The sequence below is a fragment of the Caloenas nicobarica genome, chromosome 6 (assembly GCF_036013445.1).
Source record: "Caloenas nicobarica isolate bCalNic1 chromosome 6, bCalNic1.hap1, whole genome shotgun sequence".
Classification (NCBI taxonomy): domain Eukaryota; kingdom Metazoa; phylum Chordata; class Aves; order Columbiformes; family Columbidae; genus Caloenas; species Caloenas nicobarica.
In genome coordinates, this window is record NC_088250.1 from 8,460,183 (window position 1) to 8,475,816 (window position 15,634).

At 43.3% G+C, this 15,634-nt stretch overlaps 1 protein-coding gene across 12 annotated transcripts in view; it reads right to left on the reverse strand.

Annotated features, from left to right (window-relative positions):
* The window catches only part of COL6A3 (collagen type VI alpha 3 chain), a 62,273-nt gene that overhangs the window by 30,210 nt on the left and 16,429 nt on the right, over nt 1–15,634 (reverse strand). For 8 of the 12 annotated variants that reach the window (XM_065637195.1, XM_065637198.1, XM_065637194.1 and 5 more), the window contains 7 exons: nt 12,623–13,225; nt 9,204–9,803; nt 7,343–7,909; nt 4,135–4,755; nt 2,392–2,991; nt 1,196–1,798; nt 180–782 (listed from right to left, as the gene is read on the reverse strand). In XM_065637195.1, the coding sequence (XP_065493267.1) occupies nt 180–782; nt 1,196–1,798; nt 2,392–2,991; nt 4,135–4,755; nt 7,343–7,909; nt 9,204–9,803; nt 12,623–13,225 (4,197 nt within the window). The remainder of the gene's footprint in view (nt 1–179; nt 783–1,195; nt 1,799–2,391; nt 2,992–4,134; nt 4,756–7,342; nt 7,910–9,203; nt 9,804–12,622; nt 13,226–15,634) is intronic. The other 4 variants (XM_065637199.1, XM_065637197.1, XM_065637193.1 and 1 more) reach the window with 2 other exon arrangements.

Sequence of the window (15,634 nt, forward strand, 5' to 3'; positions counted from 1 at the left end):
CTCTTGTACCAAAGGCTTGCAGCCTACCACCATGCCCATGGAGGAGGTCTGAGCCCATGCTGCACCTCAGGCTGTAGGCAAAGCACAAGAGCGGGCTGGACAAGTCCATCAAAATGCATTGGATATTAAAAGCCACCCTCAGGAACGAACAGAGAACGTTATGAAAGGATCGTGCTTACCTCTTGTAACATCTGTTGTTGCTGGGCACAATTTCTCCTCCATAGCAGCTTCCAGTGTAACCAGGATCTGCTCGTTCAGCTCAGACAGCTCCTGGGCTGTGGACGCTCTGAAACTCGTGGCACTCTCGCTAGCCAGCCTGCTCACTTCTTTCAGGTCAATGTTTCTCACACCAACTGCAAATACCTTGACACCTTTCTGTGCAATTTCCAAGGAGGCACCCGGCCCATCATCTGAGGACACCCCACCTGTGACAATGAAGGCAATCTGGGGAACCCTCTGGTCGATTCGGCTGCCGGCCTCCTTCACAAAGTGTTTTGCTTGGATGTGCTTGATGGCTGCACCAGTATTTGCCACTCGACCACCTTTGTAAATTACTTTGTTGATGGCGTCTAAAATCTCAGGTTTAGTGGAGTAGTCCTTGAGGAAAAACTCATCAGTCACATCTGAGTTGTACTGGGCCAGTCCTACCTGGATAGAATCACCATCCCTATAAATGGCATCCACCACAGAGTAGACAAACTGAAGAACTTCTTGGAAGTTCTCTCTCCCCAGATTGATGGAGCCATCCAGCAAAAACACAATGTCAGCCTGCTTTTTAGCTCCTGAAAAAATTACAAAGAAAACAGTTACTAATAATTGTTTGTGGCATATGTAATAATTAAGATGCTTAGTGCTTTGTGAAGTAGCATCGTGTTTCTCCACCTTTTCAGTTTCATCGGTCTTTGGCATGATTTTACATCTGTACAACAAGAAAGGTTTTAAGCAACACATTTGCTATACTTCATGCAACATTACTTGTTTTTGTGATAGACACCCTCATTTCATTTCAAATTTAATTCTATTCTTTCTCATGCTCAACAAGGTCTTCTTCAAAGTCTTCTTTAAAACAATGTGACTAAACAATTGGGAATCAAAATGTGTTATTACGTTAAGCATAGGAAGAATCACTTTCACGTTATATATATTCTATCTGTGTTGTGTCCAAAAAAGTCTACAGGATGAACAGCAGTCTTACCAGGTCCTGAAATTCCAGGGGTTTCTGTTGTGAGTATTGGAAGTTCTTCAAGAATGTTCTGCACCCTGTTTTCTAAAGTTGGAAGTTCAGTGAAGTCCTGTACCACAAGCACACGCTCAGGATCATTGGTAATGACCTGCAGCTGGCTCCTGTCCACGTTCCTGGCTCCGACACCCAGAGGTTTAATGCTCGTTGAAGTGATCACGTTAGCGGGTCTGTTAACATCATCCTGGGACCGATCTCCAAGGATGGCAACCAGGTGCTGGGGCACTCCATCTTCTATCCTGCTCCCTGCAGACTTGATGAAGTAGTTCTTCACCACATAGTCTAGGGCTTTGCCAGCATTCACCGGGGACCCTCCTCTAAGCCTCAAGCGACGGATGGCTTGCATGACAGCATTTTTGGACTTGTGGGTCTTCAGGTAGAACTCAGGGAAGACGTTGTTGCTGAACTGCACCACGCCAATTCGTACTTTGTTTGGCCCAACTTCCAGCTGCTGAACAATTCTGCTGATGAAATCCCGAATGTGAGCAAGCCCATCAGACCTAACGCTGTCGGAGCTGTCGATGAGGAAGACTATGTCCTTTGCATCAGCAGGAATATCTGCAGGGAAGCAAGGAGAGGGGTAATAACTTGTGTGCCAACTCTTTGCTTAAGCTTTGCTGGAGGATTTCTGTGCTATCTGCTCTCATGTGATGTAAAATTGCACAGCATATTTTAGTCAACTTTAGGCATGGTGCTACAGGGAGCCTCTCCAAAAGGGCTTGTCTGCAAGTGTGCATATGTGTCCTAACAGTCTGCCTAATATTCAAAGCATGTATTACTGAGACCCTTATCTGTTTCGTTCATTAATGTTCTTCTCTGGATTTGTCAGTGTTTCCACTTCATTTTACCCTAGATTTATGTCTCTTTCCTAGAGAGCTGCTAAATGGGAATAGGCGATATTTGACTTGAAAATCAAAATATGTAGCATATTTAGGTACTTGACTTGAAAATCAGAAGTTGTAATGTATTTAGGTACTTCAGTAAAATTTCTGTATGTCTAAATTTTTGTTCTAAAATTGTACATGTGATGCACCTTTGCTTTTAACTAAGGAAAACTCAGTTTAGAGAGAAAGATGGAAAGTTATTTACACTTTTGGGCAACATTCACTCGAATAGCAACCCAAACGCAACTGGTGATGACAGAGCCTTACCTCCAGGGGGTTGCACATCTCCCAGCAGCCGTCTGATTTGGTCCTCAGTCAAGGTTTCAATAGGAGTCAGCAGCTTCTGCTCGAGGCTGGGCAGTTCCTGGAAGCTGGAGACTTGAAATACATAATCAGGACTAAGGGAAATCTGTACCATCTCCTCAGGATCCACATTCTTCGCTACCACCATAGGTGCCACCCCCACTTGTTTGACTTGGAGTGATGGGTACTCTAAGTCATCGTCAGACTTGCGGGAGGAGAGGATGACCAAAAACTGAGGGACACCCTCTTCTATGCGGCTCCCGGATGGCCGGGTGAAGATGGTCTTTGCCACAAACTCAAGGGCCTCTCCCACGTTCACCTGCTGCCCTCCTTGTGGCCGCAGCCGTCTCACAGCACTCTGCACCTCGTCCTTGGTGGAATGGGCGTTGAGCAGGAACTCCACGTGGGGATGCTCGCTGAACTGGACCACTGAAATCCGGGTGGTGTCAAAGCCCACGTCCAGGTTGTTCACAATCCTCTCAATGAGATCGCGGATGAGGTAGAACTCCTGGGCGGCGTAGCGAGAGCCGTCAACCATGAACACAACATCTCGCTTCACACCCGCTGCAGGAAAGAAGGCAGCAGTCAGAAGATGCATCAGGCATTGCTTATAGAGCAATGCTCTACAAGCTAAGCTCATCTTCTACATCACTGGCCCATGCCTTTGGCCATGAGGAGGATTATCATTTTCTTTTTCCCTGTGTTCTCTCCTGGAAGCCCCATCAGGCAGCTCCGGGCTCAAGCCAGAGACAGGACTAAGTCTGATATGCACATCCCCAGGCAGTTGAAGAACAGCAGCTTCCAAAGCAAAGGATGCAAGGGGAAGCTGCAACAATAATTCCTTGTGGGATCTCCACCCAAAGAAATGTAGCCTGGTAATGTTCCTTACTCAGGGCAGATTGCCAAGCAGCCTGGGGTTGTTTCACACTCAGTACCACACCTCTTTCTTTCGTTTGGTCCTCTAGCAAACCTTCTATCCTATTATGCTCTCAGCTTCTGCCTTTCCAGGATGATTTTTTGTTTCTTAATAAAATATTTTCTGCAGTGGTCATTCAGGTCACAGCCTGAATTATTGCTGAGCATCACACTGAGAAGTGGGGTTGAAGGAAAGCAGTCTGACTGTGAAGAGTCAGAGTAGGATGGTGTACTTTAAAGGGATTGATCTGGGCTGGGTACCCTTCATTCCTTCATCACAGGCATACACTGGCTGGATTTCATTCAAAGTGAGACCAGAAATGGAATATGTGATCCTTTTCCTGATTCCCGCTTCCAGTTTCCCTTCCCCCAGAGAATGAGCATGGCAAATGTAAGACACATCAGCAGGCCTTATATTTAGCAGAAAGGTGATCTTGGTTTATAGTGGTGTGAAGGTGTCCTTGTAGCATCTAGATGATGCAATTCCCATTCCAGGAGGAACAGTATGGACTTAAAATTTGTCAACTTAATATAAGATTAGGGTTGTGTCATACACTTTGTGAGTCTTCCATGTGGGTACAACATGGACCACGTTGAGGGACTGGGCTTAAAGGTGGCTCGGCGTAACTACACAACTCCTACCAACCCTAAGTAGTTCAACAGTGAGACCAAGATGGACTTGGAGTCTTAGTTGTGACAATCTTTGCTTTTCTCAGTTTGTGTTGCAACCATGATGTTACTAAACATCATATTTGCCGCTGGCTCTTGGTGCAGACACAAACATCTTCTCACCTGGGCTGGGTGATGTAAAAATCAGATCAGGGGCAAGTGACTCTATCTCTTTCTTGGTCAGCCGGATGACTCTGTTCGAGACGACCTGCTGCACTGTATCCAGCTGGCTGAAGTCAGGCACAGAGATAGCAAAATCTGGGAGGAAGGAAATAGTCTGCAGCTCTGTGAGGTCAGCATTTCCAATCCCGATGCCGAAAGGCACCGTGCCACTCGTCTTCAGGACCACCGAGGGCCTCCTCACATCATCCTGGGACCGGTCAGCAGTCAGCAGAATCAGGAACTGTGGGACGCCCTCTGCTATCCTGCTGCCACTTGACACCGTGAACACGTTCTTGATGAGATAGTCGAGGGCTGCACCAGTGTTCAGAGGAGATCCTCCCATAATCTTCAGCTCCTGGATGGCATTGATGAGATCTGCTTTGTCTTCATGGGTGTCGAGTAAGAACTCTGGTTGTATGACGTTGCTGTACTGTGCGACGGCAACACGGACCTTGTCACGACCGATATCCAGGCTTTCGACAACTCTTTGGACGAAAGCCTTCAGTAGAGGAAAACCTCTTCTGACACCATCTGAGCCATCAATTAGAAACACCACATCCTTCTTCTCACCTCTCTCAACTACTGTTTGAGACAAGTAGGGTAAGGGGGGAATAAGTGAGATTCTCTTTTGCAGTGATTATTATTCTCCACATACATCGAACCATAGTACAAAAGCTTGTGCAGGGGAAATGGAGGTGCCAAGACGGGTGGTTTGGTTCCTTTGCCATCGGATGCAATCCCTGGCGAAGAGGCAGATGGGTGGAAATTGGTGGAAACTGCATTGCAACACACGCCAGGCCTTACCCACCAAGTCATAGAATCATAGGACCCACAGGAAACAGGGTGTCAAGAGACTCTGGGTGCCATCTCCTACCTGAGGCTGGGAGAAGCCATCTGCTCCAAAGAGGTCTAGGAACCTGGCACATGGCTGTGAATATGCAACAGGAGTCTGGGGCATCAGAGATCTTTCACTCCCAGAGAAAACTGAGTTTCTGAATGAAATGAGATACTGCAGAGAGGGTGCTCACAAGGAGCTGGTGAAGAGGGGGAGAGAAAAGGTTTTCTGACAATTACTGAACTTAGAAATGCTAGAGACTGTTTTTGTTGGGGTTTTTTTACTAACTTCAAGCACAAAAAAATGCTAATTGTGACCAAACATTCCTTAAAAAAAAAAAAAGAACATAAAATATCTAAGATCAGAGAAATGTTGACATGTTCTGCTATTGACTAACAGAATTGCGAAGCTTTGGCTCAGCCAAGCAGAAGACATCACTGCCTCTCAAACACAGCTACTGGTGGATGGCATCCCCAAAAGCGTCATTGGCTTGTTTATAGCACGGTCAAGAGGGACAAGCAGAAGCATGATCTGTCCCTCTGAAGAAAGTATTAAATAACTGCTTGTGAATGCCAGACATATAAAGAGTTAACAAGGGCAACTGAGGTCTTAATGCAGACTTCAAATCAAGTTTATTATTTAAGAGGAATGCTAGAAACTTGGTGGGTTAATACATGGGACTGGAATATTAATATAGCTTGTGTTGAGCAATACAGGTAGCAAGAGGGAGCAGACATTGCCTGGTGTATGCCAGGTTCATACACTTCTTCTAAAGTTCAGGAGCAGAAGAGAACCCTCTTAAAAGTCTCGGGGAGCAGATAAAGAATTTAAAAGTTACAGGTACTCTTATTAGGTGGCTCTCTTTTAGCCAAGAATAATAGGAAAAGTAGATGGATGCAGCTATTTGTGAGCAAATAGCACAATTATTCACCGTATTTGGTGGTCAAAGGGATTAAAGATGATCTTGACAAGACAGAAATGGTTTGAAAAGGAAGGATGCAAATCAAGAGCACTAGTTGCACTAGTCTATGTTGAGGCAGAAGCTGCACAAATATGGAAAGAGCAATGACTTCACATGGAAAAGATGGGGTAAAAGATGACCAGGGACATCATTGTTATGCTCTGGTCATGTGGAGCAGGCTGATGTTGGAGAGACAAAGGTGAAAAGGTAGAAAACCTACAAGGAAAGATTGAATGAGCTGGTTACACAGCTGGTGACAAGAGGACCAAGACAAGATGTACATGGCAAGCTTAAAGTAACTGAAAGGCTGTCACACTAAACATGGAAGTGGGTTAACATCTGTATCCTTCTTGAGTTGCAGGAGATACAAAAGACTTAAACTATGAGTAGGAAGGCAGAGGTTTGACATTAAGGAGAGGTATCTACTGATACAGATAAAAGCAATTGAACAGATTTATTATGGAGACTAGGAAATCTCCGTTGAAGGAGTTTCAGAACACATTAGACCAGCGTCAGCTGGTTCTGGACAAGGAGATCCTTTGGGGACAAGGGTATGTAGCAGATGGCACCCTGAGATCCCTTCCAACCTTATTGCTTCCTTCTGTTTCTATGATTCTAATTCCATCTGCCCAGGACTTTTATGGAGAGATGACATGGATGTTTTTACACTCTTCCTTGTCCCCACCTGCTGTTGGGAGACAGGTTAATTCTCAAATTAGGGCTTCCTCAGGTAATCACACAGCTGGAAGTGCATAATTTCTAGTACCACAGTGTGAATTTATAATTGTGGCTGCGTGATTCTTTTTATGACTTTTTTTGTTGTTGTTCTTCAATTAATCCATACTCATCTACCGAGCTTGTAACAGTAACTGAGCCAAGAGCATCTAATTTATTAACACATGGGTACAAAATGTAGAAAATCCCATCATAACTTGTAAGAAATACCAGAGCAAGAGTGAATCCAGTGCGCTGCAGTGCTCCTTACTCCCCACCACTCCTCCAGAAAAGAGAGGATGGAAAGAGAAACTGAGACAAGCATTTATTTTCATCTTGTAGCCCATTGCACTTCAATTTATGCAAGATCTCTGGGGCAATGACTCTCTGTTATTTCAGGTTTGCACCACGTTTTGCACACTCTAACAGCACCTACTGCAGCTCTAGCAGCCAAACAAAAGGCTTTTTCCTTATTCATCTTTAAAAATCGGTTTTGACCTTAATACTTTACTGGACCAGGGTCTGACTAGAGGAAAATCCAAGTACAATAGCAGTTTCTACATAATCGTTTTAGACATCACCAGACCTGTGTTACCAAATTGAGGGGGGCATGTAAGTGATGTCTTTCAGCCTCTTGGAAATCCCAAGGGTGCCTGTACCTGTTGGCTGAAGCTGGATAGTTTTCAACAGGTTGACTATGTTTGGCTGAAGCTCTGAAATTCGAGGGAGGGAGTCGACATTCAGAATGAATTGTGGAGCATAAACGATCCTTTCCAGCTCTACAGGGTCAGCATTTTTGGCTCTGATAGCAAAGGTCACGACTCCAACTTGCTTCAGAGCATCTGACGGTTGCTCCACATCATCGGTTGATCTTCCAGCAGCAAGAAGGACCAAAATCTGAGGAACCCCTTCTTCAATCCTGCTTCCAGCTTCCTTCACAAACAGCCTCCTTATAGCTTCATCTAGAGCAGCTCCAATGTTCAGTTGCTTCCCAGTTTTTATCTTCATCCTTTTCACTTTCAGTAGCATGTCTTGCTTAGATGGGAGTTCGGCAAAGTCAAATTCAACTTGAATGGTGTCACTGAATTGAGCTACAGCTACTCGTGTGGCATCAGGACCCACGTTCAGGTCAGAAATGACTTTGTGTACAAAGTCCCGGACTGCAGGAAAGCTACCCAAGAGGTTGGCTGAGCCATCAATCAGGAATAAAATATCTTGCTTGCTTTCTAGAATAAATTCACAAATGAAAAGAGGGGGGAAAAAATCATATGAAGGCATTTTTCTTCTTAAACATCATCCTAGAAACTTCTCTGAAAATTAGTGGGGTTTAGCAAGTGTTTTTTGTTTACCAAAGTATTCAAAAGCTACAGGACTAAACAGTACCTTTGATTTATTTATCTGAGGAGGAAAGGGAATCAAGGACACCTCTCTCCTAAGACTCGATAAATTTAGGCACTAGACAGTCATATCATACATTGTATTGCATCAGGTTAGTCATATCATAAATTGGCTGTTTCAGATCAGGCCAGTGGTGTTTACGCTCTTGCAATCTGCTGATAACACCAGCGTGAAGTACAGCAGCAGTGAGGTTTATTTTTTATTCTTTAGAGGCTTGGTGGATAATGAATAGACATTAGTTCACACATACACAAAGCATTTTCTGTATTCTCTTAAAGTTCTTCTCCCAGTTGCAATACAAAGAGGCATCAAAATCCACAGGTGAGATATGACTTTGAGAGGGGAAATATCCTTTTACCTGTTTATGTTTGATGCCCCTTTAATCTCATTAGATATCCAAGGCAAAACTGAGCACCTCGTATATTTGTGTCTTAATATCTTTCATATTCATCTTACTGGTCTCCTTACCATACTAAGCACTCTTGGTTGTTTTTATAACTTCATATACACTTAGCCACAATAAGAGAATTAGCAAGCAAATACCTGTTTAAAAAAGGTTAATCTTGCCAAAGCTTTGGAGTTTAATATTGGACGACGACTTTGAGTATCTGAAGCCAAATTCAGCCTCTGTGGCAACCTGATCACAGGACTTTGACAGAGTGGCTCTGGGAAAGGATTTGGCTCCCTGTATCTGGCCAGACCTTTCCTCCTCTGTGCTCTTTGGCACTAATTTAACCTCCCCAAACTACTCCTTGTGGCCAAAGGAGTATGTGTGCATGCTTCCGTTGCCTGATAATACATTTACAGGTTGTGACATTATCATAGCAACAGAAAGGGAACACCTGAGTAAGTGACTAGGGGGAATAAACTTGCTCAGATCCTCCTTCATTCCTGACCTGCCAAAAGACTTAAAATTGTGCTGTCTTTAAAGTGTGCTAGCAATGACTTGAACAAAATTAAGAGCTGACTGTCTCAAGCCATGTGCTTAAAGTTAAGCACAGTCCTAACTCCCTTTACAACTCATGGCCTTGGACAGATGTGAAGGTGTACATTGGGAACAAAAACAGGCAAGAGAAATAAGATTAACTTAATGCATTCAACATTAAGGAAGGTAGGTATTACCTGTTGGGGCGAGTGGAACCTCTTCCACACCTCCACTAACATATGTTGTTATAGGCTTATTTAACTCCTGGGGTAAAGCTGTCAGAGCACTGAAATCATCCATAAAATATACCATTCTTGGATTAAAGGCAATCTGTTCAAGTTCTGCCTTATCCGCACTCCTAACTCCAACAGCAAAAGTCAGCACTCCGGCCCGAGCTAATTCATTGGAAACTTGCAAGAAGGGGTCGGCGGACCTCCCTGCCATCACCAGGACTAGGACCTGTGGCACTTGTTCATTTATTCTGCTCCCACCAGCTTCCGTGAAGTGATTCGAAAGCACAAAGTTCAGTGCAGAGCCAGTGTTCAGCACTGACCCCCCCTTTGGCCTCAGCTGCCCCATACGTTGAATTATGTCTGACTTGGTTTGGTACGAGTATAGAAAGAACTCAGTTTTAGGAGTGTCGCTAAATTGCACTAAGCCAACTCGGATTTTGTCACTGCCGACATCAAGGTAGTTAACTAGGGTGGCAACAAAGTCACGCACAAAGGGGAAGTTGGCATTTCCGACGTTGAGTGATCCATCCAAAAGAAAGATGATATCCCTTTTGGTTACTTGAACTGCAGTAGAGCACAGAAAATAACATGAGACATCACAGAAAACAAAAATAGAAATTTCTTTTCATGTGTGCATACAGCATACACTGTACACGCATGTAAATATTGTTAGGAGGAAGAGGGGAGAAAAAGAGAAGAGAAAGTGCAATAGGCACGTAAGTAACAAGGACCTTGCTGGAAAGTACTAAACTGGGCATGGGAGGTTTCTGAATTGTATTGAAAAGTCTTTTAAATGTCAGGTTTATCAACAGGGCTCAGCCTCTGGCATGGCAGAGGTTTTCAGTGGCTGTTAATCCCAGAGTTGCATGCTCTGGCCAAATCCTTAGCCAGCAAAAGGCAGCTTCATTAATTTTGGTGGAGCGACACTGAATTATGCCTACAGACACCTCGCTTATCTGCAAGTCACCATGCATTTACTTTCCAACAAATCTTTAGCCAGCGTTTCTGCTTTCTGGCATCTAAAGTGTGATTTGATGCCCAGCACTATCACCTCTTTGCTAAGCATTTCCCACTTCCACGGGGGTGCTCCCAGGCATTCCTAGGTGTAGAGAACCACGTCCTGCCCTGCAGAGGCTTTCCATGGCCATGCTGTGCAGCCAGCAGCTGCTGGCCCATGGTGCAGAGTTAGGCTCCACTTGCATGGGAAAACTCTTCTGCCAAGTAACCAATTTGGTTGGTATTTTGAGTAGGTATTAAAAATAGCTTTTACTAATAGGCTTAGAAAAGCTGGTCCAGATGAGGCTGCAACAGCTGCCTGAGACATCTGCCTTTGGACGTCTGCATTTGAGGCAGAAAACTGCATTTTTATGTCAGACATACATTTTTCAGGCTGCTAAAGGAGGGAAAAAATTCCCACTTCTGGTAGTAAACAGCCAGTTCTCAGCTCCTTTTTTAAGGCTAAAATCATCTTGGGGTGTCTCCCAGCATATGAGCCCTGAGACATAAATCTGTAACATCACCCCAAAGACACCACAGCATCATCCTCCTGTGCTTTTTGCTCTAAACATGTCACGTCTGGACTATAGACTAAAATGCTAAAACTTTAAATAAGATCTCAGAGAGCTAAAGAGTGGTCTCATCCAGTGCATCACCCCTCGATGCCTTCCTCCAAATAAGTTATTTGAGAATATATTTATGCCACTTGCTAATTCTGTTCAATGTATTTCTGTTTAAAGCATTTACCCCCGTGTATATGGCTATATTCACCCACCTCTCTAGGTTGCCTTGTACCTGTAAGCTTGCTTTTATATATATAAAATATATAAATACTGAGATATTAAAACAACAAATGAAAAAAGAGCCCTTTGAATCAGAGGCATTGCTCTCAGATTTTACAGATTGTCTTAGTTTTCTATATTTTTAATTTTTCCCAGAAAACGACCATTCAAGGCCCAGAGTGAGACAATATCTAGTTGAAATGTAGCAGACTGCCCAGTGTCAAAATCTATTATGCTACTAATAATCGTCATTTTATGGAGTAGGATATGATTACTTGCTTATTATATATGTGAATAGCTGTGAGTACAGCAGAGCAGAAGGACTGGGAAAAAAGAGAAGCTGCATGAATGAGCTTTGAAGAACATGGAAGTTTAGGAACATTTTTAATTTACATTGAAAAATAAAAATGTCGAGTTTGGTGTATAGCCATGCAAAACTGTATTAGCAGGAAACACATTCTGAAAAAAAGCTTATTAAATGGTAATTCCTGTGATATTCATCTTAATTAAGGACAGGTATTGGCAAACTGATTTAAAATGTCTGCTCTTCATGTAAATCAGTTATAGCCTCTAATTTTTTGACGACTCTTTCCAGAAAGTCAATTTATGTTGTGCTGCAGTTTATAATTTTAAATTACTTGGAAAAGCTAGAAAAAATATGGATATGGTTTGACACCCACATAAGCCAATGGGAACCTCACTGGTAGCTGGATGAAGTCCTGTTTTTCCAATGCTTATATGCCATGGAACAGAAATGCAAAACTCAAATATGATCTAGCACAACAATAATTCAACCTCAAACATCACTATCAGGAAGAAATCTTGAGAAATTTGGTATAAAATCTCTATGTAGCTGGTACCTCTCCTGAAATGCAGGCAAAACTGCCTCAAAAGACATGACTCTAGTGACTGGATTGCTTCCAAAGCCTACTGATGTCAATGGCAAGACCAAGTGAAAAGAATCCTCTGGCTTCCCGGGCTTTGGATCATCTTCTAAATAGATTAAATTAAAATCAACACGGCAATAGTCTCGTATGCCTCTTAGGGCTTGAGCTGAGTAATTATAAGAAAACTATAAATATGTTCTTAAAGGGTGAGTTTCAGTCCAACAGTGTCAGGCTAGCTTTCTCTGAACATCTCTATGAAAAAACTTGCCTATTTTCTTTACACTCAGAAGAAACTTTAAAGCTTTTTTGAGCAAATATCCACTACAGGTGATTTTCAAACTGGGAAAGAGATTAAAATATTCACAGTGTGACCTGTTCATAGGTTACATAAACCCTAAGTGGGAGAAAAAGCCTCCACTGAACAACTTCAGTATCTAACTACTAAAGCACATCTTTCACATCCAGGCCTTTAAATGTTGATGACAAATATGGAATGGGACAAAAATCCCCAGGAAACAATAACAAAGCTGTAACAACAACCACACTACAAAAATTCACCAATCTGTTCATTCACATTTTGCAAATCAAAGAGACACCATTTAGCTATGCTGAAGCATGTGCTTGAAGATTTTCCCCCCCTTTTCTCTACCTGTCACAGAATAAGAGTTGACAAACATATAAACCATATCACCTTAATTAGAAAAAGGTAGTTAATTACCTGACGGTGGTTCTTCAATGATCAGTCCTCCAGAGAGTGTCCGGATAGGCGACAGCACTTCAGGAAGAATGGCTTGCATGAACTGAACGCGGAAATCATTTGGGTTGAATACAAAATCTCTCTCATGGGCAATTTCTTGAAGTTCTGCCAGGTCAGCATTTCTCGACCCAATGGCAAGGATCACTATCCGGTTCCTTTTCATCTCCACTGCAGCTTGATCAACAGCATCCATGGACTTACCACCAGTGATGAGCACCAGCATGGGGAGCACCCCTTCCTCCATCCTGCACCCAGCAGCACTGGTGAAGAAGTTGTTCCTCACAAAGTCCAGTGCTGACCCAGTGTTGAGAGCAGTACCACCCATGAGCTTCATTCTCCTCACATTAGCCATTACATCCTTTCTGGTCTGGTGGGTGTTAAAATAAAACTCTGGCTTCACAGTGTCTGCATACTGTGCCACCGCGACTTGGATCAGGTCAGGTCCAACCTCCAGCCTTTGGACGATTTTGGCAACGAAATCACGAATTGAGTTAAAGGGCGCAGCCCCCAAGGCAGTGGAGCCATCTATGAGGAAGACTATATCCTTCTTGTTCACTTCAATAACTGCAAGTAACACATGAACAAAATGTTAGCAGAAGCCTTCATCACACTCTGCACATCAGTTCTGTGTCAACAGCTCAGCAACGTTTAGGATTTCTTGTTTGCTTGAAGTACTGTTACTCCCAACAGCTTTTAAAGGGTCCTACTTTCAAAACAGAATTATTTTTTAGGTTCTAGCAGAGGGCTAATAAGAAACCTGATTGAATGTTTCCCCTTTCTAAAACACAGAAGAGTTGAAGAGTTGCAAGAATTGCATTGTTTATTAAACTTAATATTAAAATGTATACACACATCAAAACAAGAAAGAAAAGTGAACAGTCAGAATAAATCTTCACACTCAGCTGGTACATGAGACGAAATAAACAGCTGATGCTCCCTCTGTCTTCAGAGGATCCATCTGAATCATGCCAGAGCATGCTTTGGTCTCAAAAGGATTAGATTCCCAAGAGCAATGACACAAGCAAAGAACAATCTTCACTTAACATACCTGCACTTCGGGTCTTCACATCCTACATCTTATTCCTTATCTAACAAAAACAAGTTATGATTTTTCTTGGTACAGCTTGCACAGTCATGGAAGAGCTGAGTTATATTCTGATTGCCATGTCTTTAACAAAACAGGTCCCCTAGGTTGTAATCTCTGAAACTTTGTTATTGACAATGGCACAGGGCACAGAAAGAACACAATTAGCTTTCCGGTTCCCTGGCTAAGTTTGAAGGAATAGAGTTAGGGAGAAAAAAACCCTGTTGTGTGGCATTGGAACCAAAGTACCATCATATTTAATACAGCAAATGTACATGAAAAAACAGTAAATGTTAACAAGATCAATACCATTATGATAAAAGCATTATACATTATCATCATGGAAGACTATCTTAGTATCATCTTTTAGACAACCCCACTCACATCATCACCTCCCTGATTTCATGCTGTTGAAGTGAAAAAAGGAAACCTTGTGTTTCTTCCGAGTTATGCTGGAGCATTATAGATCATTGTGTTATGTTGGACTTGGGACATCCTTAAATCACCTACCCAACTAAGAGCTCCTGACATGGGGTCAATATTCAAGGTGGCAGGTCCACCACATCTTGGGCTCACTGCTATACCCAGTGCACAGCCTGAGGGGAAGAGGAGACCCAGCATTGTTGGGATCTCACACCCCTCAGGGCAAGCAGTAGCAAACACTCTCTTGTCCTGCCCAGGTGGAAAAGGGCAGCTCTTCAGCCCATCAGGACTCCTCTGCATGGAGGCTGTTTACTTTGGATTTGAACAAAGAACAAAGATTTGGCTGCAGTCCTTCTTGGCTGTACACCAGCTGGCCACGGAAAGCAATGCTCCCAAAGGCTGGTCTCCGTCAAGTTTCACATTATGGGTGAGTGCCATGAGATTGGGCTACCCCCAAGAGTGATTTAGAGCTGGAGACGACATCTGTGACTCAGCTGCCCCCTTTCTCCTCAGACCCCAAGAGACCTGCGTCTGCCAGGAAGTGTGATCCTTTGCAAACACCTCTCACAGAGTCTTGCTGGAAATCTTTAATTAAAAGACCTGTTGTCAAACTTTGAATCTTAAAATAGCCTGCTGTGGTGCTGTTGGGCACAAAATTATGAGAACCTACATGAAGTGAATGTGGTTGCACCCTCTCCAAGCCCCAGCCTCACGTCAACTGCTGGTGGTTTGAAGTTGACTGCCCAGGCTGTCAAACAGAGCTACTGACAAAGCAACAAGGATTTGTTTAAATGATCCCTTTCCCAGAACCATAATCTCCAGCATTCATCCTCCCAGACAGGTTTTTTCCCCCTCATCAGTTAATCCAAGGAGGAGAGGGCTTAAAACAGGAAACTTTTCAAAAGGATAAGAAGGGCTGAAATCTCTGCTTTGTATCACACAGGAGAGATATCCAAAGAGCTTCCTGAACTTGTCAGCAGCTAGATACCCAAAAATGGAGACCCTGGAAACTTCTGACTTTATATAGAAGTTTATGGGAAACATCAAAGGGGCTTTGCAAAGATGAGGGAGGCTGGGAAGGAATAGCTCCCTCCACTACTCATTCCTCTTGCAGCTCTCAAAATGTTTCCTTAGAGTAGAGGAATGCAAGAACCGAAACCAAAACCCACAGGAAGAAACACCCCACGGTGCTAATTTCAATGGATGCAATTAAAGCAAAAACATTTTAAACAAGGCTGTACACATCTCATAGGGTCTGATCTAGAGCCCAGTAAAACTGATGACAACTCTCCCAGGAATTTCAAAGGACTTGGGATCAAAGCATTGTATCTTTGACTCTAAAAGCCAGGAATTTGGAAGCCCTGTACGGTTACCTCCTCATTGCCATCTCAGCTATCTTTAGCGAAGTACTTAATCTAATTTAAACATCCAGGCTCCCCCAGTGGATAAAGGAGAGGAGAGAAGAG